At 46.3% G+C, this 25856-nt stretch overlaps 1 protein-coding gene across 5 annotated transcripts in view; it reads right to left on the reverse strand.

Annotated features, from left to right (window-relative positions):
• cbfb (core-binding factor subunit beta) overlaps nt 1-25856 on the reverse strand; it is a 164688-nt gene that overhangs the window by 36476 nt on the left and 102356 nt on the right. For 3 of the 5 annotated variants that reach the window (XM_085991158.1, XM_085991154.1, XM_085991156.1), the window contains one exon: nt 10516-10611. In XM_085991158.1, coding sequence (XP_085847284.1) covers nt 10516-10611 — 96 coding nt within the window. Of the gene's footprint in view, nt 1-10508; nt 10612-25856 lie in introns of all 5 variants that reach the window. The other 2 variants (XM_085991155.1, XM_085991157.1) reach the window with 1 other exon arrangement.

The following is a 25856-nucleotide window of genomic DNA, read 5'->3' on the forward strand; positions in this document are numbered from 1 at the left end:
AATCCCCGGTGTCCTAGACAATATTTATCCCTCAATCAACATCATTAAAACAGGTTATCTGGTCATCATCACATTGCTGTTTATGGGAGCTTGCTGTGCGCAAATTGGCTGCCGCGTTTCCTACATTACAATAGTGACTCCACTTCAAAAAGTACCTTATTGGCTGTAAAGTGCTTTGGGATGTCCGGTGGTCATGAAAGGCACCATAGAAATCTTTCTTTTTCTTTTTAGAGGTCGTGGGTTTGGGAGGTGCTGTTGAAGAAGCCGTGGCGAGTTGCTGCAGTACATCTTGCGGGATTAAACTTTTTAGTTGTTAGAGTACAACTAAATGAAAATAGTTGTGGTCGTGGAGGCCAAACATCTCAGCCTCAGGACATGTGCTGCGGGAGCTCCTCTGGTCAGCGTCCTAGGCTCAAATATCTTTATGGGGTCACGCAGCCCATTCAAAATACCATGCATGCGCGGTTTTTCTCATTGAAAAGCCAGCGAGCCGGCTGCACAGGAGGTCTAGAGAGCTATGTGGCCACATTGGTGACAGCACTTAGAGAAATTTGAGCTGATTAGAGAGAGCCAACATAGATTTGTAAAGGGTAGGTCATGTCTAACGAACCTAATTGAAATTTTTGAGCAAGTAATTGAAGTAGTGGACAGGGGAATGTCTATGGATTTAGTTTATAATGGATTTCCAGAAGGCATTCAATAAAGTTCCACATAAGAGACTGTTAGCTGAAATTAAAGCTGGAATTAAAGGTAAATTATTGACCTAACTAAGAGATTGGTTAGGCAGTAGAACACAGTAGGGATAATGGGTATGTACTCAAATTGGAAGGAAGTGCCTAGTGGTGTCCCTCAGGATCTGTACTAGGGCCTCAACTATTCACTATATTTATTAATGACTTGGTAACAAAATATAGATCCATATATCCAAATTTGACAATGACACAAAGATTGGTGGCATAGTAAGTAGTGTAGACGGGAGCATAAAATTATAAGAGAAAGTGATAGGTTAAATGAGTGGACAAAACTGACAGATGGATTTCAATGCAGGTAAGTATGAGGTCATCCATTTTGGACCAAAAAAGAATAAATCAGTATTACTTAAAATGGTGAGAAGCTAGGAACAATGGAGGTCCAAAGAGATTTAGGGGTCCATGTACACAGATCACTAAAATGTAGTGGTCAGGTACAAAAATAATCAAAAAGGCCAATGGAATGTTAGCCTTTATAACTTGAGGTAAGGGATGATTTGATTGAGATAAACTTTGTATGCTGGTGGGGGAACATAGGACAAGGGAACATTACCTTAAATTCAGAGCTAGGCCATTCAGGAGAGAAGTTAGGAAACACTTCTTCACACAAAGGGTTGGAGAAGTGTGGAACTCTCTCCCACAAAAAGTAGTGGCTGCTTGCTCAATTAATAGTTTTAAATCTGAGATCAATAGATTTTTGCCAGCAATGGGTATAAAAGGATATGGAGACAAGGCAGGTGGATGGAGTCAAGATACAGATCAGCCATGACCTCATTGAATGGCAGAACAGGCTCGAGGGGGCTGAATAGCCTACTCCTGTTCCTTCTGCAGCTAGTTGTCAAAGCTGCTTTGGCAGCAGCTCCCAAACCCACGACCTAGAAGGACAAGGGTAGCAGGTGCATGAAAACATCATCACCTTCAGGTTATCCTAGCATCCCGGCTTGGACATGTATTGCCATTCCTTCATGTCGCGAGGTCAAAATCCTGGAACTCCCTACCCAACAGCATAGTGGGAGTACCTTCACCACATGAACTATAGTGTTCAAGAAGCACCAACTTCTCAAGGGCAACTAGGGATGGGCAATAAATGCTGGTCTTGCCAGCAACGCCCATATCCAAGTAATGAGTAAAAAAAAAAAATCTATAAACTCAGTGTACTGTTTAAAAGCCAGTTTCTCTCTCCTTCTGGCCACTTACTATCCATTTGTCTCTATAAGGATAAAATTGGGCAAAGAAAATGTTTGAGGCTTCAGCACAATCTATGCTGACAATGCAATACAGTTCTATGGAAGGGTTACATTGTTAGAGATGTTGTTCTTCTGATGAGATATTACACCAAAGCTCTGTCTGTTTTATTGGTTCAGGTGGACTTAAAAAAAAAACGGGACCATTCAAAGGAGAGGGGCGGAGGGGTTTCCTGGCATCCTGACCAACATTTCTTCCTCAGCCAAAGTCATCAAAAACAGATCAAGTGGTCATTTAATTCACTGTCACTTGTGGGATGTTGCTGTGTTCAAAATAAGCTGCCACAGCTGCCTACATAACAGCAATCAACGTTCTTCCAAGTAATGTAATACATGCAGAACATTTTGATATAGGAGGTGTGATAAGGTGCTATAAAGGGTAGGCTTCTTGAGTTTTATTGGTTTTAGTCCACACAAGACAATTGAAGTAAGCAAGTGACAATACCTGGACATCAAGTCATAATCAGCCTCCGACCTGCACTTACCTAGTGCGCCGGCCGTTGTGCTGTGGGCCCGCGTGGGATTCCGATCCTGGGCCTGCTCCAACTGCCGGCGCGCAGTGCTTGCGTATCCCAGGGGCGCAGTTAGTTCAAAGCGTCCCCATGGATCACATGGGCCATGGAGAGCCAATGGTAGCAGGGAATCTGTATTCATAGATTTGACAGGAAGACCTGTCAGATCTATGAATACAATTCAGCCCCAAAACATAGCTAAAACTTCAAATAATTTTTAAAAAAAAAATCACATTTTTAAAATAACTATAAATTACATAAAATAACTATTTTAAACAATTTATTAATTTTTGAAAAAATTAATTACAGTTTCTAACGGGGCTAAAAATAAACTTATTTTTAAAGTATTTAAAAATAATAAACCTATGGAAAAAATGTTTTTATTTTACTTAATTCACCACTTATACCTTGTTAAAAGCAGGCCTTGCGACTGCTTTTTAAAAGCGTAGCTGCTGGAGACTTGCCCTCCTGGAAAAACCTGCAAAAAAACCCGAAGTTCCAGGCATACGCGCTACCTCTCCGGCGCACGCGTTCGACCTGTGAACCCCTTCCTTTAAGGGAACGGAAGTTCTGGTTTCCCGCGCATGCACGAAACCGGCACTTTCGTTGGGCCTACGCGCGAGTACCCAGCGCGTACTCAACCGTGGGGACCGAAGTTCTGGCCCACTGGAAAGTTCTCTACCTATACAAACATCCAGTTTGCATCGTTTGGTTAGACCATACAAAAATTATGCATGTCTGTGAGTGAGTTCTTGTGCATACCCCCACTGAATTGATATTTTGAGGTGAGACGACGTGCAAATAAGACAGGAGGGGAAGGATGCGTGCATACATAGAAATGGGGGGAGAGAGAAAGGTGTTTGAGAGCACATGGAGATGCAAGACAGCAAACAGGGTCAGCATGAGAAAGAGACAGACATACATATACAGACATAGCGGTTGCGAGAGAAAAAGCACAAGACAGAGAATGCATGAGAGATTGATTACCGGGAGGGAGTGCGAAAGAGAAGGGGGCAACAGACGTGTTTAGACTGTGATACATCAGCAGCCCTCTTGTATTGTGTGTATGTAGCTTTATTCAGACAGGAGGGGTAATGCATGCAAGCTGCATGTTGCTGTGAAACCTGACGCTGCTGTCTCTGTAGGGGGTGGTGGGTGGAGTAATGACAGTTATTTCTGTTTTACTGAAGGAATGGACTGCAATCTGTTCTCTATTAAAGTCATTTCAAATAAGGAAACATTTTAATTTTTTTGCTTAAAGCAGCCTTTAAAAACAGAGGAGTGTGTGTTCTGCCAGGAAAAGCACAGCCACTGTATAATGCTGGATTGCTTAGAGCACCCGACTGATCAAGTACAGCTGGGTTAGTTTAAAGTTTGTTTTAATATGCCTAAACATTTTAAATATTGCCAATTATCTATTTAAAAAATGGATCGGTTACTAAGTTTCTCATTGATGCACAGAGCAGCCTGACTGTCCCACCCAACTGGGTGTTTGCAGGAGCACAAAGCACAGACTCCAGTTCAACAGGAATTTGAGCCTCAAACCAGACATACAAAACACCAAAGGGACAATAAGTACAGGTGAGCTGCTATCAAGACTGCAGTATTGGAATCAGCTGGAGAGGCATTTTGCTGTACAGTTCCTGCTGGAAGAAACATTGTTGTGAACTAAATCACTTCCATTTTAATGACTATGCATTTAAAATCAAGCTGCAGCTTACAAAGAAAGGAAATTATGTTTTATATCTCTATCTTAAATTTGAAATAAAACAAGAACTTAAACCACATGGATGAAATCCAGCCCAGATAGAAGGAACTGAAGTCATTTACAAACAGCAAAGATGTGTGTTTGCAGTAGTTTAATCCAGTTTATAGTGGGTTCAAATCCAATGAGAAAACTGATGAGTACTTAGCACTTATTTATAGATAAGAACATAAGAAGTAGGAGCAGGAGTAGGCCATACGGCCCCTCGGGCCTGCTCCGCCATTCAATAGGATCATGGCTGATCTGAATCTAGACTCACGTCCACTTCCCTGCCCTCTCCCCGTAACCCCTAATTCCCTTATCTGCTAGGAAACTGTCTATCTCCATTTTAAATTTATTTAATGTTGCAGCTTCCGCAGCTCTCTGGGGTAGCAAATTCCATAGATTTACTACCCTCTGAGTGAAGAAGTTTCTCCTCATCTCAGTTTTGAAAGGGCAGCCCCTTATTCTTAGATTATGCCCCCTAGTTCTAGTCTCACCCATCAGTGGAAACATCCTCACCGCATCCACCCGATCAAGCCCCCTCACAATCTTATATGTTTCGATAAGATCGCCTCTCATTCTTCTGAACTCCAATGAGTAGAGGCCCAACCTACTTAACCTTTCCTCATATGTCAACCCCCTCATCTCCGGAATCAACCGAGTGAACCTTCTCTGAACCGCCTCGAGAGCAAGTATATCTTTTCTTAAATATGGAAACCAAAACTGCACGCAGTATTCCAGGTGTGGCCTCACCATTACCCTGTATAACTGCAGCAAGACTTCCCTGTTTTTATACTCCATCCTCCTTGCAATAAAAGCCAAGATTCCATTGGCCTTCCTGATCACCTGCTGCACCTGCATACTAACTTTTTGTGTTTCATGCACCAGGACCCCCAGATCCCTTTGTACTGTAGCACTTTGCAGTTTCTCTCCATTTAGATAATAACTTGCTCTTTGATTTTTTCTGCCAAAGTGCATAACCTCACACTTTCCAACATTATATTGCATCTGCCAAATCTCTGCCCACTCACTTAGCCTGTCTATGTCCTTTTGCAGGTTTTTTATGTCCTCCTCACTCACTGCTTTCCCTCCCATCTTTGTATCGTCGGCAAACTTGGATATGTTGCACTCGGTCCCTTCCTCCAAATCGTTATAGATTGTAAAGAGTTGGGGTCCCAGCACTGACCCCTGCAGAACACCGCTAGTTACTGATTGCCAGCCCGAGAATGAACCATTTATCTCAACTCTTTGTTTTCTGTTAGATAGCCAATCTTCCACCCATGCCAGTATATTACCCCCAATCCCGTGATTTCTTATCTTGATCAGTAATCTTTTGTGTGGAACCTTGTCAAATGCCTTTTGGAAGTCCAAATACACTACATCCACTGGTTCCCCTTTATCCACCCTGTATGTTACATCCTCAAAGAATTCGAGCAAATTTGTCAAACATGACTGCCCCTTCATAAAACCATGCTGACTCTGTCCTATTAAATTATGTTTATCCAAATGCTCTGTTACTGTTTCCTTAATAATGGACTCCAACTTTACAGGTGGCTGGTGTGGAAAATAGAAATGTAATAATGGAGCATTCGGAGAAGACTGAGGTTAAAATTTGCTGTTAGAGCAGAAGCAACCTTACCCAGCTCTTAACCTGGGGGTTATTATTGTGGACATTGAACACAGAAACAGAAAAATAGGAGCAGGAGTTGGCCATTCGGCCCTTCGAGCCTGCTCTGCCATTCAATATGATCATGGCTGATCCTCTACCTCAATATCATATTCCCGCTCTCTCCCCATACCTACCCCTCGATGTCCTTTGTTATCTAGAAATCTATTTCCTTCTTAAATATATTCAGTGACTTGGCCTCCACAGCCTTCTGTGATAGAGAATGCCACAGGTTCACCACCCTCTGAGTGAAGAAATTTCTCCACATCTCAGTCCTAAATGTCCTACCCCGTATCCGGAGACTGTGACCCCCTCGTTCTAGACCCCCAGCCAGGGGAAACATCCTCCCTGCATCCAGTCTGTCTAGCCCTGTCAGAATGTTATATGTTTCTACGAGATCCCCTCTCATTCTTCTAAACTCTAGTGAATTCAGGCCTAGTTGACCCAATCTCTCCTCATACGACAGTCCTGCCATCCCAGGAATCAGTCTGGTGAACCTTTGCTACACTCCCTCTATGGCAAGTATATCCTTTCTTAGGTAAGGAGACCAAAACTGCACACAGTACTCCAGGTGTGGTCTCACCAAGGCCCTGTATAACTGTAGTAAGACATCCTTGTTCCTGTACTCAAATCCTCTTGCAATGAAGGCCAACATACCATTTGCCTTCCGAACTGCTTGCTGCACCTGCATGTTTGCTTTCAGTGACTGGTGTACAAGGACACCCAGGTCCCTTTGTACATCAACATTTCCCAATCTATCACTATTTAAATAATACTCTGCCTATCTGCTTTTCCTACCGAAGTGGATAACTTCACATTTATCCACATTACACTGCATCTGCCATGTATTTGCCCACTCACTCAACTTGTCTGAATCGCCTTGAAGCCTCTTTGCATCCTCCTCACAACTCAATCCCACCTAGTTTTGTGCCATCAGCAAACTTGGAAATATTACATTTGGTTCCCTCATCCAAATCATTGATATGTAGTGAATAGCTGGGGCCCAAGCACTGATCCCTGCAGTACCCCACTAGTCACCGCCTGCCACCCCGAAAAAGACCCATTTATTCCTACTCTTAAGCAATTTTCAATCCATGCCAGCATATTACCCCCAATCCCATGTGCTTTAATTTTGCACACTAACCTCTTATGTGGAACTTTATCAAAGGCCTTCTGAAAATCCAAATACACTACATCCACTGGTTCGCCCTTATCTATTCTACCAGTTACATCCTCAAAAAACTCCAGTAGGTTTGTCAAACACTATTTCCCTTTCATAAATCCATGTTGACTTTGTCTAATCCCGTTGATATTTTCTAAGTGTCCTGTTATCACATCCTTTATAATAGACTCTAGCATTTTCCCCATGACGGATGTTAGGCTATGTAGTTCCCAGTTTTCTCTCCCTCCTTTTTTAAATAGTGGGGTTACATTTGCCACCCTCAGCAATGCATCCACTATTTCCATGGCTACCTGTTTTAGTACTCTGGGATGCGGATCATCAGGCCCTGGGGATTTATCGGCTTTCAGTCCCATTAATTTCTCCAGCACTATTTTTTTTACTAATACTAATTTCCTTTAATTCCTCCTTCTCACTGGACCCTTGGTTCCCTAGCATTTCTGGGAAGTTATTTGTGTCCTCTTCTGTGAAGACAGAATCAAAGTATTTGTTTAATTGCTCTGGCATTTCCTTGTTCCCTATTACAGGAAACTTTGGTTTATCTGGAGGTTGTATGTCCGGAATACTCGATCTAACGGCAAAAATCAGGAGCCGTTTTCTAGAAGTTTTTTTAGTTCTCGTTCTTTTTTTTCCCCAGTCAGGCACTGCAAGGTCTGTAGCTATAGCAACAGCTTCAGCTAGAGACGCTTGCAGCTGCAGCCGACTCTTTAGAAGCTGTTGCTAAGCAACAGTGTTTGTTGTCAGATACGGAGATGAAAACCTCCGTATGCTTCAACATTAACTTTGCATGTCTGGCAGTTTTGATAGATCGGCAACACACCGGTCCCGTCGGTGCCGGATATCACAAAGTTTCCTGTATAAATTCTCCTGTTTCTGACTGTAAGGGACCTACATTTGTCTTCACTAATCTTTTTCTTTTTACATACTTGTAGAAGCTTTTACAGTCCGCTTTTATGTTCCTTGCAAGTATACTCTCGCTCTATTTTTCCCCTCTTAATCAATCTCTCGGTTCTTTTTTGCTGAATTCTAAACTGCTCCCAATCCTCAGGCTTGCTACTTTTTCTGGCAACTTTATATCACTCCTTAATTGTTAGCCGTTGCCTATCCACCATCAGGCCTTTTAATGAAGCTCCCCAATCTATCATAGCCAACTCACTCCTCATACCTTTGTAGTTTCCTTTGTTTAGATTTAGGACCCTAGTTTTGGATTGGACTTCTTCACTTTCCATCTTAATGAAGAATTCGATCATGTTACGGTTACTCTTCCCTAAAGGACCCCGTACAACAAGATTATTAATTAACCCCTTCTCATTGCACAATACCCAATCTAGGATAGCCTGTTCCCTAGTTGGCAACTCAACGTACTGGTCTAAAAAACCATCTCGTACACACTCCAGGAATTCATCCTCCCCAGTATTATTGCTAATTTGGTTTGGCCAGTCTATATGTAGATTAAAGTCACCCATGATTACTGTAGTACCCTTGTTACATGCATCTCTAATTTCCTGTTTGATGCCGTCCCCTACATTACCACTACTGTTTGGAGGCCTATAGACAACTCCCACCAATGTTTTCTGCCCCTTGGTGCTTCTTAGCTTCACCCAGACTGATTCTACATCTTGATTTTCTGAGCCAATGTCCTTTCTCACTATTGCTCTGATTTTATCCTTTACTAACAATGCCACCCCACCTCCTTTTCCTTTTTGCCTGTCCTTCCTAAATATCAAATATCCTTGGATATTCAGCTCCCAGCCTTGGTCACCCTGCAGCCATGTCTCCGTAATTGCAATGATATCATACCTGTTTACATCTATTTGCGCTGTTAATTCGTCTACCTTATTATGAATGCTTCGTGCATTCAGATACAGTACCTTTAGATTTGTCTTAACATTTTTAGACATCTTAACATTTTTTTGTACTATGGCCCTATTTGTCTTACCATTTTTTCTTACCCGGACCCTATTTGTTAGTGCACTCTTGTTTGTATGCTCTGTCCCTTCCTGACACAATCTGGTTATCCTCTCCCCAATCACTTTCCTGCACTGCTTCCTTGTCTTTTCTCTTTCACATTCTAGATTTCTCTCCACCGGGACCCCCCCCATATTTAGTTTAAAGCCCTATCTACCTCCCTAGTTATTCAATTCGCTAGAACTCTGGTCCCAGCATGGTTCAGATGTAGTCCGTCCCAACGGAACAGCTCTCTTTCCCCAGTACTGGTGCCAGTGCCCCACAAATCAAAACCCACTTCTCCCACACTAATCTTTGAGCCACACATTCATCTCCCTGATCCTATTGACCCTATGCCAATTTGCTCGTGGCTCCTATCATAATCCAGAGATTATTACCTTTGCGGTTCTGCTTTTTAATTTAGTCCCTGGCTGCTCAAACTCTCAGCAGAACCTCTTTCTTTGTACTACCTATGTCGTTGGTACCTACGTGGACCATAACAACTGGATCCTCCCCCTCCCACTCCAAGTTCTTCTCTAGCCCAGAAGAGATGTCCTTTACCCAGGCAACATAGCCTTCGGGACTCATGCTCCTGGCTGCAGAGAACAGTGTCTATCCCCATAACTATACCGTCGCCTAGTACAACCACCTTCCTTTTTACTCCCCCCACTTGAACGGCTTCCTGTACCACGGTGCTGTGGTCAGTTTGCCTGTCCTCCCCGCAGTCTCCACACTTGTCCACAAGGGTTGCAAGAACCTTGAATCTATTGGACAAGTGCAGGGACTGAGGCTCCTGCAATACTACCTCCTGGATCACCGTACCTGCTTCACTTGCGGTCACACCCTCCTGTCCCTGACCACGTGTCAATTCTAAAGTATTTAATCTAAGGGGTGTGGCTGCCTCCTGGAGCAAAAGGTCCAGGTAACTTTCTCCCTCCCTGATGCCTTGCAATGTCTGCAGCTCAGACTCCAGCTCCTCAACTCTGAGCCGAAGTTCCTTGAGCCGCAGACACTTACCGCAGATGTAGTCACCCTGGACAAAAATGTCCACAAGCTCCCACATATTGCAGCAGCAACACATCTCCTGTTCTCCCATTATTTAATTTAATTAATTAGTTTAGTGTTAATCAGAAACTGGTGAACCATTGTTACAATTGTTACAATTTTTCAGGACTGACATTTTTCAACTTAGGAGGAAAAGATCTGACAAAATCATTCCGGACAATAAGGAATAACTGTGCATCCCCAACAAAAGATATTTTAAACTTCAAAGAAATCAGGCTACCCAAAAAAACAGCAGTGTCATTCTCTTCCTAATGGAGAAAACTCCTGTAGCACTATGACTCCTTTCTAATAAACCTTTCCTCAGACTTCCAGAAACACTCATACATAAATGCATTGTATTACATGCTAACAGATTAATATCCCCTCCCTCCCTAACCCAACACAAAAAGTGTCCTAACCTCTCACCTCCATGTCCTCCCGATGGGACCTCTCCCGCTCCTCAAAATCCCTGGCTCTCCGTCGGGCATCCTCAAACGCTTGCTGTGCCAAGGCATCCTCCTGCTACAAGAAAGGAATAAGTAACTGAATTCAAGCTGGAATAAAATAGCAATAGTCATTAGAAATACAGGTACACTATCCCTTATCCGAAAGCCTTGGGACCAGCTGAGTTTCGGTTTTCGGATTTCAGAAGGTATTATTGTAAGACTGGGAAATTTGTATTTAATATAAATTTTAAAAGTTCAGGCTACCTCTTGCGACTGTTCCGTGTCTCATTCCCCTTCCTGCTTCTCTGGAAAGCCGGATATCGGCTGACTCCTACTAAGCTGGCCCGCAAATCAGGTCGGGGGTCAGGTGGGGGGGGGGGGGGGGGGCGTTGGGTCGGGTGGGGGGGGGGGGGGGAGAAAAGAATATCGGACGGGCCGCGGTTCGGGTCAGGGGTCGGGGGGGGAGAAAAGAATATCGGACGGGTCGGGTCGGGTGGGGGGGAGAAAAGAATATCGGACGGGCCGCGGTTCGGGTCGGGTGGGGTGGGGGTGGGGGGAAAGAAAAGAATATCGGACGGGTCGGGTCGGGTGGGGGGGGAAGAAAAGAATGTCGGACGGGTCGGGGGTCGGGTGAAAAGAATATCGGACGGGCCGCGGTTCGGTTCGGGTCGGGGAGAGAAAAACATATCGGACGGGCCGCTGCAGCTATCGGATGGGCCGCTGTATTGTTGGGTTCACTCTCCCAGTACCTCCTTCACACTGCCCGGCTCGGCCTGCAATCTCCTACCCAGGAGGGAACTCGGTGACCCTCTGCCCTGCTCAGCGTAAGTCGTGCGCCACTCTGGTCATGTTGTGCGCACGACTTACGCTGAACGAAAAAACTTTCGGTTTTTAGAAGTTCGGATAAAGGATAGTCTACCTGTAGTAAGGAATTCAAGAATTTTCTGCTGAATCTTGGTATGAAATTCTATTCTGAAGTTCCCACATATAACCCGGATGTCATGTCTGTACCATATATTGTCAAATTCCATATGTGTGAAATCTCCTGCTTGACCTAGCATATTAAGTGAAAAACACCAATGGAAGTAAATAGAGTTGAATTATTTAAGGGCTTTTACTGTCAGTTACAACTCCCTGCCCCTTTCGATTACAATAAAACACAAATCCAATGTAATGATAACTGACTCTAAAAACAGTGAACTTTCAGGTTTGCTAATTGACACTCCAGTTACCAGCACATCCTACTACAAAGATCAGTCCCCAGAAGGTTTCACTTTGTCTCAGACAAATTTTAATGGTCCAAAATATTTACTTGTGATAATTCTATAAATGAGCAAACATATATAATCTGAGGAAATGGGAAAATTGAACGTCTAGTGCAATACATTTAAACTTACTGATATTTTCCTTAGTATTGTAACAGGAGGCTGAAAAATCACAAATCGTGACATTTCTAATTGCAAAATCAGTAAAACTGTCAAAGCATTGTGGGATCTATGAGGATATCCCAGTTTCTACCCCACCTCACTTACTATTTGATTCTCCAAGCTTTTGATCATACCATTCTGATTGTCATCTGAAATTGAGATCTATGAAATGCAATTACATCCAGGGAAGATAACATTTCGTGCAAATGTCCACTTGACTTATAAAAAGCAGGTGCTGTTTCCAAATAATTTCTACTTCTGTAGCTGCTCCCCTGACAGATAATCATGGTGGGGAAAAAACTCCTGGGGCAAAGACTTATTCTACATAGGGATCTTTCCACTGGGCCATCTCAGAAACTGGTGATTCACCATCCTTTCAACATTCCAGTATTTATGGGGAGGTGGGAAGAGTGTGGGGAAGCGCTGGAAAATCCAGTAAAACCAGGGACATGGAGGACCTGCCAAATTTAAATGGCAGGACCGCATTATAATTTTCTTCTTCCGTTTCCCACCAGTCAGCTGACCAAATTGATAGGCAGGCCGGCTGCCAGGTGGGAAAACCAGTGGCAGGAGGGGAGAGGAAAGAGGTTGCCGATCGTGGCAGGAGGGAGGGAGAGGCTATGATTGGCAAAGGGGAGGCCGAAGGCTTCCTCAAGCAGCCGGGGGAGCACTCCTGCTTCTCCTGGCCCACAAGGAGTGCTGTAAAAGGCACTTATCTTCGTGAGCCGGCAGCTCCCGCCTCCCTTTTGCAACCAGGTTTCCCAGAGTCCTGGGAAATTAGCGCGGCAACAGTTAAATTTAAATCAGCCTCCCAATTGCACCGTGGGAGCTTGATTTAAATGTTAATGAAGTGCTCCACCTCAACGGCAGGACACTCGCATGCCACAAAACCCGCTGCCGTAAAAACGGCAACGGGTTGCCAGTCATGTGGGTCAGGGGGGCGGGTAATTATGAGGCATTGAGGCCATTGCGATTGGAAACTCTTTAGATATAGGTTGGAACTGTTAACACTGCTTTAAGTATGCCGAGCTGTACCAGAATGGGATTACCAGATCTATGAAACGCAAGACTCATTGTAAAAGCTAAATCACCAGAGAATTAGTGTTAAGTCTGTGTGTTCTAGTTATGTTTAAGATTAATTACTGACACAGACTACAAGAATAACGTTTCAACAGGTCTTTACTAGTTGGAGGTCAGGGCTATACTAACAGCAATATCACTACACAGTACTTATATACCGGTGGTCACCACCGGTATTACGTATACAGCAGCCAGAGAAAGTAGTACATCTCTTAAGGTGGAACAGGCTTAAGTTCTCTTAAGGTGGAACAGGTTACATACACCACAATCCTCCCTTTTTAGCTTAACAGTCATATCCCCATTTAACATAACATAATAACATATATACATATATAACTTCAGGTATAAACAGTTCAAAGGTTCAGTCTCTCAGGAGGCCTTCTGATTCGGGTTGGATAACGCCTTTCAGTGGTCTCTGATTCTTGTTGTTGAGGTGACTCCTCTAGTTGGTTTCCTATGTATTGGACGTCATCATCAGGTACATTCCCTGCCGAGGTAGATGCTTCAGGTTCATTAACGTCTTCCACAGTTGTCTCTGTCGCAACCATGGGTTCGACCCTTGCTCTCGATTCTACCAGTTGATCCGCATGACGCCTTATCACATTGTTACCAATATCTGCTGTGTACATCAGAGGTCCTTGTCTGACCCGAATTGTTCCGGACTGCCATTTTTCGTTTCCATAGTCCCTTGCCAACACTGGTTGTCCTACGTCGAAACTTCGAGTGGTCTTGTTATTAATATGCCGGAACTGTTTGTTTTCCACTTCCCTCCGCACATTTGGTTTTAACAAGTCCAACCTGGACCGCAACCTCCTGTTATAAAACATCATGGCAGGACTTTGGTTAGTTACTGCATGAGCGGCGTTTCGATATGCCATTAGGAAATTGTCCACCTTGTGTTGTAGCGGAATCTGATCATCGTTCATGGCCTTTATTGCCTTTTTGAATGTTTGGACAAATCTCTCGGCCAACCCGTTTGTCGCCGGATGATATGGGGCAGAGGTATAATGTTTCACCCCATTCTTCTTTAAGAATTTTTGGAATTCTTCTGACACGAACTGTGGTCCGTTGTCCGAACATATCTGTTCTGGCAATCCGTTCCTTGCGAATATTGTTCTTAACACCGCAATTGTCTTTTCTGAAGTAGTGGTATTCATCTTGATCACTTCTGGCCATTTGGAATGTGCGTCCACCGCAATTAGGAACATGGAGTCCATGAATGGACCAGCAAAGTCAATATGTATGCGTTGCCATGGGGCTGAAGGCCATTCCCATGGGTGTAGCGGTGCGATCGGAGGTGCATTTTGCACTTTTTGGCACCCAGCGCAGCTTTTCGTCAACTCCTCTATCTGTTGGTCAATACCCGGCCACCATACATAAGCCCTAGCAAGACTTTTCATCTTAACTCCCCGCAGATGAACTTCATGCAGTTCCTTTAGAACTCTTTCCCTTAACTTGGGAGGAATAATCACTCTTGTCCCGTACATCAAAGTACCATGGCAGACGGACAGCTGGTCTCGCCTTGCCGAGAATGCCGGTAACAGAGGATCACCATGTGTTGGCCATCCCTTCACTGTCACCTCGTAGACTCGGGACAGTGTCGGGTCATTCCTGGTTTCTCTTCCAATACTTGCATTGGTGACTGGTAAACACTCGATGATGGTTGAATGAAATAACTCAACAGGGTCAACTTTCGTCGTCTCTTCTTCTTCAGGTAGTGGCAGGCGCGACAGCCCATCAGCATTGCCATGCTGCTTTGTACCTTTGAATTCTATTTGATATTGATGTGCCCCTAGGAAAAGCGACCATCTCTGGAGTCTCTGTGCTGTCATCACCGAAACACCCTTCTTAGGGTTAAAAATGGATACCAACGGCTGATGGTCTGTCAGAAGTGTGAATTTTTGGCCCTGCAGGTAATGATTAAACTTCTTCACTCCCCATACAAGGCTGAGAGCCTCCCTATCGATCTGCGCATAGTTGCGCTCAGCGGAGGTCAATGATCTGGATGCAAACGCGACTGGCCTTTCCGTGCCATTTGGCAACTTGTGTGAGAGTACTGCCCCAATACCATATGGAGAAGCATCACAAGCCAACCGAATAGGCAGTGTCGGGTTGAAGTGAGCCAACACTTCCTCTGAGGTGATCAATTCTTTGCTTTTGCGAAATGCCTTCTTACAGTTTTCGCTCCATTCCCATGGTACCCCCTTCTGTAAAAGAGCGTTCAGCGGGTGCAGTACCATGGATAGATTCGGTAGAAACTTATGGTAATAGTTAATCAATCCTAGAAACGACCTCAACTGAGAGACATTATCCGGAGCGGGAGCCTTTACAACTGCCTCTATCTTGTCAGGAGACTTATGAAGCCCCTCCCGGTCAATGACATGACCACAGTACGAGATCCGCTTCTGAAAGAACTCACATTTCTGCCGATTAACTCGAAGTCCATACTCTTTCAGTCTGTTAAGCACCAGTTCCAAGCTTGCGAGGTGTTCTTCATCACCATCTCCTGTAATCAGAATATCGTCCAGGTAACATTGTGTGCCTGGAATTCCCTGTAATACCTGCTCCATGGCCCTCTGCCAAATTGCTGGAGCCGATGCCACTCCAAAAACCAGCCTATTATACCGGTACAAACCTCTATGCGTGTTGATCGTGAGGTACTGGCGTGACTCTTCTTCAACCTCCATCTGCAAGTACGCCTGCGCCAGGTCTATCTTGGTGAAGTATTTCCCGCCAGACAACGAAGCAAAAATATCCTCAATCCGCGGAAGCGGATACTGCACCGTGTGAAGCACCGGATTAACGGTGATCTTGAAGTCTCCACAGATGCGAACCTTCCCTGGTTCTCCTGGCTTGTTGCTCGAAGGACGTTTCATAACGGGAACAATGGGCGTAGCCCACTCACTCCAATCTACCTTAGACAGTACACCTGAACGTTCTAGTGCTTCCAGTTCCGCTTCTACAGCAGGTCGTATTGCATAGGGTACCGGTCTGGCTTTGAAAAATTTTGGGTGTGCATGTTCATCAATCTTGATGTTTGCCGTAATTCCTCTCAGTGTTCCCAGTCCCTGCTGGAACACCTCTTTAGCATCATCCGATATTCTGGACAATCGTTTAGGTTTGACATCTGTTTCCCTGGAATCTACCGTTAGTGCCTTTAAGGAGTGCCAGTCCATATTCATTTTCCTAATCCACTCCCGTCCCAGTAGTGGTGGACCTCCTTCAGGTAGCACATATAAGTCCATTACTTGGCTTTCTTTGCCCTTGTGGACCACTTTTACCTCTATCTTTCCGATGGGGTACACTCTTTGCCCCGTGTATGTTTTCAATATAATCTCCGTATCCCGTAGGGGAATATGTTGGAATAACCTTTTGTAATCTTTCTTATTCATGACCGTCAATGCCGATCCAGTGTCCAATTCCATCTTTACTTGGACTCCTGCTATCTGAAGAGTGACCCAAATTGTCTGGAGATCTGCATCCTTACCAACGTTGTGTACTCTTAAGCTACCCAGTTCATTACTGCTGGCGTCTGAATCTGACATCTGTTCGTTCGAACTGTTCTTTGTCACCTTGTGTACCTTTATGTATTTTCCTTGCGGTGACTTTTTGTTGCTGGTCTTCTTTCCTGACCGGCATACTTTAGCTATGTGGCCAAGCCTGCCAAACGTTCTGCAGTCTTGGTTTTTAAACCAACACTGGTTCTGATCGTGCGTTGTCTTTCCACAACGATAACATTTTACAGTACTCAAAACCAATTGATTTGTACTGAGTTCCGGTGACCGTAGCTGCATTACTGCCGTGCCTCTCGCTGCGGCTTCGTGTGATGCTGCCATAGTGACCGCTTTCTCAAGCGTCAGCTCATTCTCCTTGAGCAGTCGCTTTTGTGTATCTTCTTTTAATAATCCACACACAAATTTATCTCTTAGCGCATCTGTTAGTCCCGTTCCAAACTGACAGTACTTTGCTAGCTTACGCAATTCCATTAAATATTCAGCATTGCTTTAATCTTTCAGCTGCTTTCTGCTGTAAAATTTAAATCGTTCCGCTAGCATCAGCGGCGTGGGGTTTAGATGATTTCTCAGGACAGTAACAATCTCCTCGAACGTCTTCTCCGCCGGTTCATCTGGTGATAAAAGGTGTTTCAATTGCCCGTATGTCTTCGCACCCATTAAGTTTAATAAAGTTAGTGCTTTCTCATCATCTGGGATTTTATTTGCTTTACAATAATTTTGTATGCGTTCTACATACGTGGCCCAATCTTCGATGTCGCTATCAAAGGTATTAATGTTCCCATGTTTAGGCATCGTTGCAATTTTTTTTAGTGATTTCCCTTTTTCCAAGATGGCGGCTTCCCGCTCTTGTCTTCGTCCTCCGCCTACAAAATGGCGGTTTCCCGCGCTTGGCGGTCTTTCCCGCGCTCGCCTTCTTCACCCGCTGGCTGCAATGGCGTTTGGCGTGCCGCTGCTGCTCCCCTTTCCCAGCGGTTAGTAACTCCCCCGACGCTGTCTCCGCTTCACCGCGGCTCCCTCGGGCATTCGCGCTTCCCCGATGTCGCGCCTCGCAGCCCTTCTTGCAGCCCGGTTATTAGCACCGGCTGCGTTCGCCTTCACCGCGGCTCTCGCGCCTTCAGTCGCCCCAGACGCTGCGCCTTTTTGGCCCGAATGCGGCCCGGCCCTTATCACCAGCCGCGATCGATGTCCCCGCGCTGTGCCTTTTGGCCCGAATGCGGCCCGGCCCTTATCTCCGGTCGCGATCGATCTCACCGCCCTTATTCCTTCGTCTTCCCTCCCCGTCTGTACAGCCAACGCGGCCGACTTTCTGCTCGCATCGCTGACTGGCTTACCCACCACCGAGGTAGAAGGAAGATAGCTGACTGCCGTTGATGGAGGCTTCGAGTTCAGGATATCTTCTGCACTCTGGGTTCTCGATGCCTGCCGCGCGACGTGTCTTCCAGCAGGGTGATGAGGGTGGATGCCTCTCTTCGACGCCCGTTCTGTGGACGAAGCCGCCGTGGATATAAACTGCCGCAGGGTAAGAATCGGACTCGTCGCCACTGTTAAGTCTGTGTGTTCTAGTTGTATTTAAGATTAATTACTGACACAGACTACAAGAATAACGTTTCAACAGGTCTTTACTAGTTGGAGGTCAGGGCTATACTAACAGCAATATCACTACACAGTACTTATATACCGGTGGTCACCACCGGTATTACGTATACAGCAGCCAGAGAAAGTAGTACATCTCTTAAGGTGGAACAGGCTTAAGTTCTCTTAAGGTGGAACAGGTTACATACACCACAATTAGCACTCTACTCAATATTGAAGTTGAGCCCAGTTAGTTCTGCATTAGCCAGTGGCTCAGTTGGTAGCACTCTCGTCTCCGAGTCGGAAGGTTATGGGTTCAAGTCCCACTCGGAGCAGCGGGAGCGAGCACTCGGAGCAGCGGGAGCAGAGGAGGAGCAGCTGGGTATAAAAACCCACGACCAGCGAGGCCCGAGAGCACTCGGAGCAGCGGGAGCAGAGGAGGAGCAGCTGGGTATAAAAACCCACGACCAGCGAGGCCCGAGAGCACTCGGAGCAGCGGGAGCAGAGGAGGAGCAGCTGGGTATAAAAACCCACGACCAGCGAGGCATACCAACTCCGCAGCGGGGAGAGAGGTAAAAAATAGTCAGTGTGTGACGTCACCAGGGAGCAGGTAAGTGATTGGTTGGTGAGTATTTCTCTTTTTTAAACTTTAACTCTGTAGTTTATCGTTACTAGGGTCTTTTCTGGTGTAGCAGGTACTGTTGGTAGACTATACAAGAGCCTTAGAGATATCTTTAACTGGTGATAGTAAATTAATTTAAATTAATTAAGGGGAAAGTCATGCCAGGAGAGCCCAGCCCCGTGATGTGCTCCTCCTGCTCCATGTGGGAATTCAGGGGCACTGCCCCTGGTGACTACGTGTGCAGGAAATGCATCCATCTGCAGCTATTAGCAGACCGCATTGAGGAGCTGGAGCTGCGGGTGGATGGGTTGTGGAGCATTCACGAGGCTGGGAAGTTCGTGGATAGCACGTTTAGTGAGTTGGTCACACCGCAGGGAAGGGCTGCACAGGAAGAAAGGAAATGGGTGACCACCAGGCGGAGCAATAGAAGTAGGCAGGTAGTGCAGGAAACCCCTGTGACCATTCCCCTCTCAAACAAGTATACCGTTTTGGATACTGTTGGGGGGAATGACTCACCAGGGGAAGGCAGCAGCAGCCAGCTTCCTGGCACTGGGGGCGCTCCTGCTGCCCAGGAGGGGAGGAAAAGGAGTGGGAGAGCAATAGTCGTAGGGGATTCTATAGTAAGGGGAACAGATAGGCGTTTCTGTGGCCGTAGACGTGAATCCAGGATGGTTTGTTGCCTCCCTGGTGCCAGGGTCAAGGATGTCACTGAGCGGCTGCAGGGCATTCTGGAGGGGGAGGGTGAACAGCCAGAGGTCGTGGTCCACATTGGTACCAACGACATAGGTAAAAAGAGGGATGAGGTCCTGCAGCAAGAATTTAGGGAGCTAGGGGCAAGATTAAGGAGCAGGACCTCAAAGGTTGTAATCTCTGGATTACTGCCGGTGCCACGTGCTAGTGAGTATAGGAATAGGAGGATAGAACAGATGAATGCGTGGCTAAAGGGATGGTGCAGGAGGGAGGGCTTTAGTTTCCTGGATCACTGGGTCTGCTTCTGGGAAAGGTGGGACTTGTACAAGTCGGACGGTTTACACCTGAACCAGAGGGGAACCAATATCCTTGCGGGGAGGTTTGCTAGCACTGCTGGGGGGGGTTTAAACTAATTCGGCAGGGGGATGGGATACAGAGTGGAGCTATAGTAGGGGGTGATGTACAGCCAAATAAGGAGGAAAAAACAAGTCAGCAGGGAAGGCAGAGCAAAGATGTGAAGGCAAAAGGGAATATGGCAGGGCTGGAAGGCATTTATTTTAATGCAAGGAGTCTTGCAAATAAGGTGGATGAACTGAAGTTGTTGTTGAACACATGGGAGTACGATATTGTTGCTATCACGGAGACATGGTTGAGGGAGGGTCAGGACTGGCAGCTAAATATTCCGGGGTATAGAATCTTCAGGCGAGACAGAGGGGGGTGTAAAAGGGGAGGGGGTGTTGCAATATTAATTAAGGAGTCTATTACTGCTGTAAGGAGGGATGATATATTAGCGGGTTCCTCTAATGAGGCCATATGGGTAGAACTTAAAAACAAAAAGGGGTCAAGCACCTTGCTGGGAGTGTACTATAGGCCCCCAAACAGTCAGGGGGAGATAGAGGAACAGATATGCAGGCAGATATCAGAAAAGTGTGAAAATAATAGGGTAGTAATAGTGGGGGATTTCAACTTCCCCAATATAAATTGGGATAGTCAGAGGGTGAAAGGCTTGGAGGGAGCAGAATTCTTAAAGTGCATCCAGGAAAGCTTTTTGAGCCAACATGTAGAAAGTCCTACAAGAGAGGGGGCGGTACTGGACCTAATTCTAGGGAATGTAGCCGGGCAGGTGGTGGAAGTGTCTGTAGGAGAGCATTTTGGCGATAGTGACCACAATTCGGTGAGATTTAAGGTGGTCATGGAAAAAGACAAAGACGGCCCGGAAATCAGGGTTCTAAATTGGGGGAAGGCCGATTTTAATAAGATAAGACAGGATCTGGCAAAAGTGGACTGGGAGCAGCTACTTATAGGAAAATCCACATCAAAACAGTGGGAGGCTTTCAGAAGGGAAATAGAGAGAGTACAACACCAACATGTTCCTGTAAAGGTCAAGGGTGGGACCAACAAGCAAAGGGAACCTTGGATGACAAAGGATATACAAAAACGCATTAGGAAAAAAAGGGGGGCTTTTGGCAGTTACAAAAGACGGTGGAAGCCCTAGAGGAGTATAGGAGGTGCAGGGGCATACTTAAAAAGGAAATTAGGAGGGCGAGGAGGGGCCATGAAATAACACTGGCGAGCAAAATAAAGGAAAATCCTAAGATGTTTTATAAGTATATTAAGGGCAAGAGGATAACCAGGGAAAGGGTAGGGCCCATTAGGGACCAAAGTGGCAAGCTGTGTGTAGAGCCAGATGAAGTAGGTGGGGTTTTAAATGAATTTTTTGCCTCAGTGTTCACTATGGAGAAAGACGATGTAGATATAGAAGTCGGGCAAGGGGACTGTGACATACTTGAACATATTAGCATCGAGAGGGAGGAGGTACTTGCGGTTTTAGCAGGCCAAAAAGTGGATAAATCCCCAGGCCCGGACGAGATGTATCCCAGGCTGTTGTGTGAGGCAAAGGAGGAGATTGCAGGGGCTCTGACACAAATTTTCAGAACCTCTCTGGCCACAGGGGATGTACCAGAGGACTGGAGAACAGCTAATGTAGTACCATTATTCAAGAAGGGTAGCAGGGATAAACCAGGGAATTACAGGCCAGTGAGCCTAACATCTGTGGTAGGGAAATTATTGGAAAAAATTCTGAGGGACAAAATTAGTCTCCACTTGGAGAGGCAAGGATTAATCGGGGATAGTCAGCATGGCTTTGTCAAGGGTAAATCATGTCTGACCAATCTGATTGAATTTTTCGAGGGGGTGACTAGGTGTGTGGATGAGGGAAATGCTGTGGATGTGGTTTACATGGACTTCAGTAAAGCTTTTGACAAGGTCCCGCATAGGAGACTGGTCAAGAAGGTAAGAGCCCATGGGATCCAGGGGGCCTTGGCGCGTTGGATCCTAAACTGGCTGAGTGGCAGGAGGCAGAGGGTGATGGTCGAAGGTTGCTTTTGTGACTGGAAGCCTGTGTCCAGTGGGGTACCTCAGGGATCGGTGCTGGGTCCCTTGCTGTTTGTGATCTACATTAATGATTTGGATGAGAATGTAAAGGGTATGATCAGTAAGTTCGCGGATGACACGAAAATTGGTGGGGTGGTAAATTGCGAGGAGGAAAGCCTCAGGCTGCAGGACAATATTAACGGGTTGGTCAGATGGGCGGAAAAGTGGCAAATGGAATTTAACCCGGAAAAGTGCGAGGTGATGCATTTTGGACGGACAAATAAGGCAAGGGAATACACAATGAGTGGTAGGACCCTAGGAAGTACAGAGGGTCAGAGGGACCTTGGTGTACATGTACATAATTCCCTGAAGGCAGCGGAACAGGTAGATAAGGTGGTTAAAAAGGCTTATGGGATACTTGCCTTCATTAGCAGAGGCATAGAATATAAGAGCAGGGAGGTTATGATGGAGCTGTACAAAACGCTGGTGAGGCCACAGCTGGAGTACTGTGTGCAGTTCTGGTCGCCTCACTATAGGAAGGATGTGATTGCTTTGGAGAGGGTGCAGAGAAGATTCACCAGGATGTTACCTGGGATGGAGCGCCTCAGCTATGAAGAGAGACTGGACAGGCTGGGGTTGTTTTCCTTGGAGCAAAGAAGGCTGAGGGGGGACCTGATTGAGGTGTACAAAATGATGAGGGGCATAGATAGGGTAAATAAAGAGGAACTTTTCCCCTTAGTAGGGGGGTCAATAACAAGGGGGCACAGGTTCAGGGTAAGGGGCAGGAGATTTAGGGGGGATTTGAGGAGGAACTTTTTCACCCAGAGGGTGGTTGGAAGCTGGAACTCACTGCCTGAAAGGGTGGTAGAGGCAGGAACCCTCACAACATTCAAGAAGCATTTGGATGAGCACTTGAAATGCCATTGCATACAAGGCTATGGACCAAATGCTGGAAAATGGGATTAGACTGGACAGGGAGGGATGGGCGGCGCAGACACGATGGGCCGAAGGGCCTCTTTCTGTGCTGAAAAACTCTATGACTCTACAGCGACATTGCGGTTTGTGGTACCTTGCAGGCGCAAATTGGTTGCCGCATTTCCTACATTAGAACAGTGACTATATTTCAAAAGTACTTAATTGGTCGTAAAGCATTTTGGGATGTCCAGAGGTTGTGAAAGGCACTATAGAAATGCAAGTCTTTCTTTCTTGACAGGTGGACACACATGGGTGAAATCAGCCAAAGTATGGGGCAAGCACCAACGTTTCCTTTAAGCTGTGCAGCGTGCTTGAGCCGACATTCTAATAGAAAAACTGCGCACGTGCAAAATTAGAGGGAACATTGGCAAGCACATATGTTTCTATATAAGCTCCAAGGCCATGATAAAAGGCACAGGTGGGGTTGGGGGTAGAAGATACAAGCCAGAATTGCTTCTCAAGGGGGCAGGAATTGGGAGAGGCCAATTTTTGATTCTCAGCTGGGAGGGTATGTGGAAAGAGGACCAAGTAATGAGATAACTGCATTTAAAATAAAGAGAGATATCTATATATATAAAAGGATATGTCTATCTGTCTGTCTCTCTGGCCGGCTATACAATCAAAAGTTATAGAGCGTACCTACGCATATGTTATATCAAAAGAAAGCTCATCATTAGGGGACTCTTGTAGGCGTATTTACTTTTTGCTCCGACAAAAATTGTGCCGACGGTATCCAAAAAACATTCAAAATTCCTCTCATTATCTGCTCATTTGCATCGAGTGGGGGCGGGTTCATTGTGTGCGCGGGCGGGCCATCCTACAGTTGAGTGACGTGATGATTGACCAATCCTACAGTTCAGTGACTTGACGGTTGACCAATCGGTGCGTGTGTGGGCGGGCCTTATCATTCTGAACCGAGGTGAGTCGCCGCCATCTTGATTCCAAACTTTTCCTTTCTTTTTCCCGCTTTCTGCGTGTTTCTTTTCAAATCTACATTTCCAGCAAAAAAAAAGTTGCTTTTAAAACACAAATTGTTTTTTAAAAAAGTTAATTAATTTGTAAATCTTTTCTCTAACCTCTATAATTCTCCTACCTTTCACCGTTTTTCCAGGCCCGGGGCCTAGGCTTCTCCAACTGCCAGCAGCGCAACTCTAGACCCAGGCTCCCGGCCTAGACAGAGACAAACACTGGCAGAGGGGAGAGGGTGTGCTGCCTCAGCTCCATTCCCGGGGTCAGTAGGTGGGGAGGCTTCATAAGCAACTGGGGTAGGTCGCAAGCCCCGAATAATAATCTGAAGATCCTGTGTTTGCAGCTGAGGAAATTTCTTCTGCTGGCAGCCCCAGGTTAACGGCAGCCATCTTTGTCAAGGAGGGCAAAAAGTTTCAGTGCAACGCCATTTTGATTCAGTGTGTAACAGAGTGCATGCGCGCCCATCTTAGTACAGGAACATAGAGTGGGTGGGGCTTCTGTGCTCCAAATCGGGTCCTGGTGACGGAGACAGACAATCGACTGTGTGGGCGGGGCCTAATCTTTCCAACTGAAAAGCAAGCGGCGGCTATTGTTTGTGATACAACACACTGAGAGGTGAGCACCCCTTTTTAAATAAAAAGATTGGTGAGGTTGTAAAGTGTATGTTATAGAAAGATTTACCAAAAATGTTTTATAAGTACTTTAAATTTCATGTTTCCCCACCCCTTGCTCCCCCCGCTCCCTTTCCCCCCCTTCCCCCCTCCCTTTCCCCCCTTCCCCCTCCCTTTCCCACCCTTCCCCCCCTCCCTTTCCCACCCTTCCCCCCTCCCTTTCCCACCTCCTTCCCCCACCCCCCCAAACCCCCTCCCTTTCCACCCTTCCCCCCCACCACCCCACACCCCCTTCACACCCCCACCCCTTCTCCCCACCCCCCCTTCCCCCCACATCCCCTTCCCCCCCACACCCCCTTCCCCCCCACACCCCCCTCCCACTTCCTCCCCCACCCCCCCTTCCCCCACCCACCCCTTTCTCCCCCACCCACCTTTCTCCCACCCCACCCACCCCTTCTCCCCCCCCACCCACCCCACCCTTCTCCCCCCCACCCACTCCACCCTTCTCCCCCCCCACCCACTCCTTCTCCCCCCCACCCACCCCACCCTTCTCCCCCCCACCCACCCCACCCTTCTCCCCCCCACCCACCCCACCCTTCTCCCCCCCACCCACCCCACCCTTCTCCCCCCCACCCACCCCACCCTTCTCCCCCCCACCCACCCTTCTCCCCCCCCACCCACCCCACCCTTCTCCCCCCCCACCCACCCCACCCTTCTCTTCCCCCCCCAGTTGCTCTCTCTCTTCCCCCCCAGTCACTCCCTCTCTTCCCCCCCCCCCCCCAGTCGCTCTCTCTCTTCCCCCCCAGTCGCTCTCTCTCTCTCTTCCACCAACAACATGCCCTCAAAAGACCCTCGGCACCGCCGGGTACTTCAGCTAGTATGAAATAAACTAATCAAACTCAGGATAAAACCCCTTGTCTGGATGGATTACATCCACACATTTTAAACAAATCTAGGGAAGAGATAGCAGAAGCATTATTACACATATTTAATAATTCGTTAGAAAAGGGTGTAGTGCCAGAGGACTGGTGGATAGCTAACATAATACCTGTTTAAAAAGGGAGATAGAACATGTCCAGGGAACTACAGACCAGTCAGCTTAAAATTGGCGATAGGAAAAATAATGGAATCCCTACTAAAGGAGAATATAGAACATCTAGAAACCAAAAATATAAATGAATAGTCAGCATAGATTTCAAAAGGGAAAGTGTTGCTTGACCAACCTCTAAATGTTTTGCAGAGGTAACAGAGAGTAGACAAGGGTAATGCAGTAGATGTCATTTATCTAGATTTTCAAAAGGCCTTCGATAAGGTACCACATAATAGACTAATGAATAAAGTCAGAGAATGCGGAGGCGGGGACAAGTAGCAGAATGGATAGCTAGCTGGCTTGAAGACAGAAAGCAGAGGTAAAGGGTAGCTATTCAGAGTGGCAGAAGGTGGGAAGTGGTGTTCCACAAGGATCAGTGCTGGGACCACTGTTGTTC

This window comes from Somniosus microcephalus, chromosome 6 (genome assembly GCF_052327205.1).
Source record: "Somniosus microcephalus isolate GS21.2 chromosome 6, FLI_Smic_1.0, whole genome shotgun sequence".
Classification (NCBI taxonomy): Eukaryota; Metazoa; Chordata; class Chondrichthyes; order Squaliformes; family Somniosidae; genus Somniosus; species Somniosus microcephalus.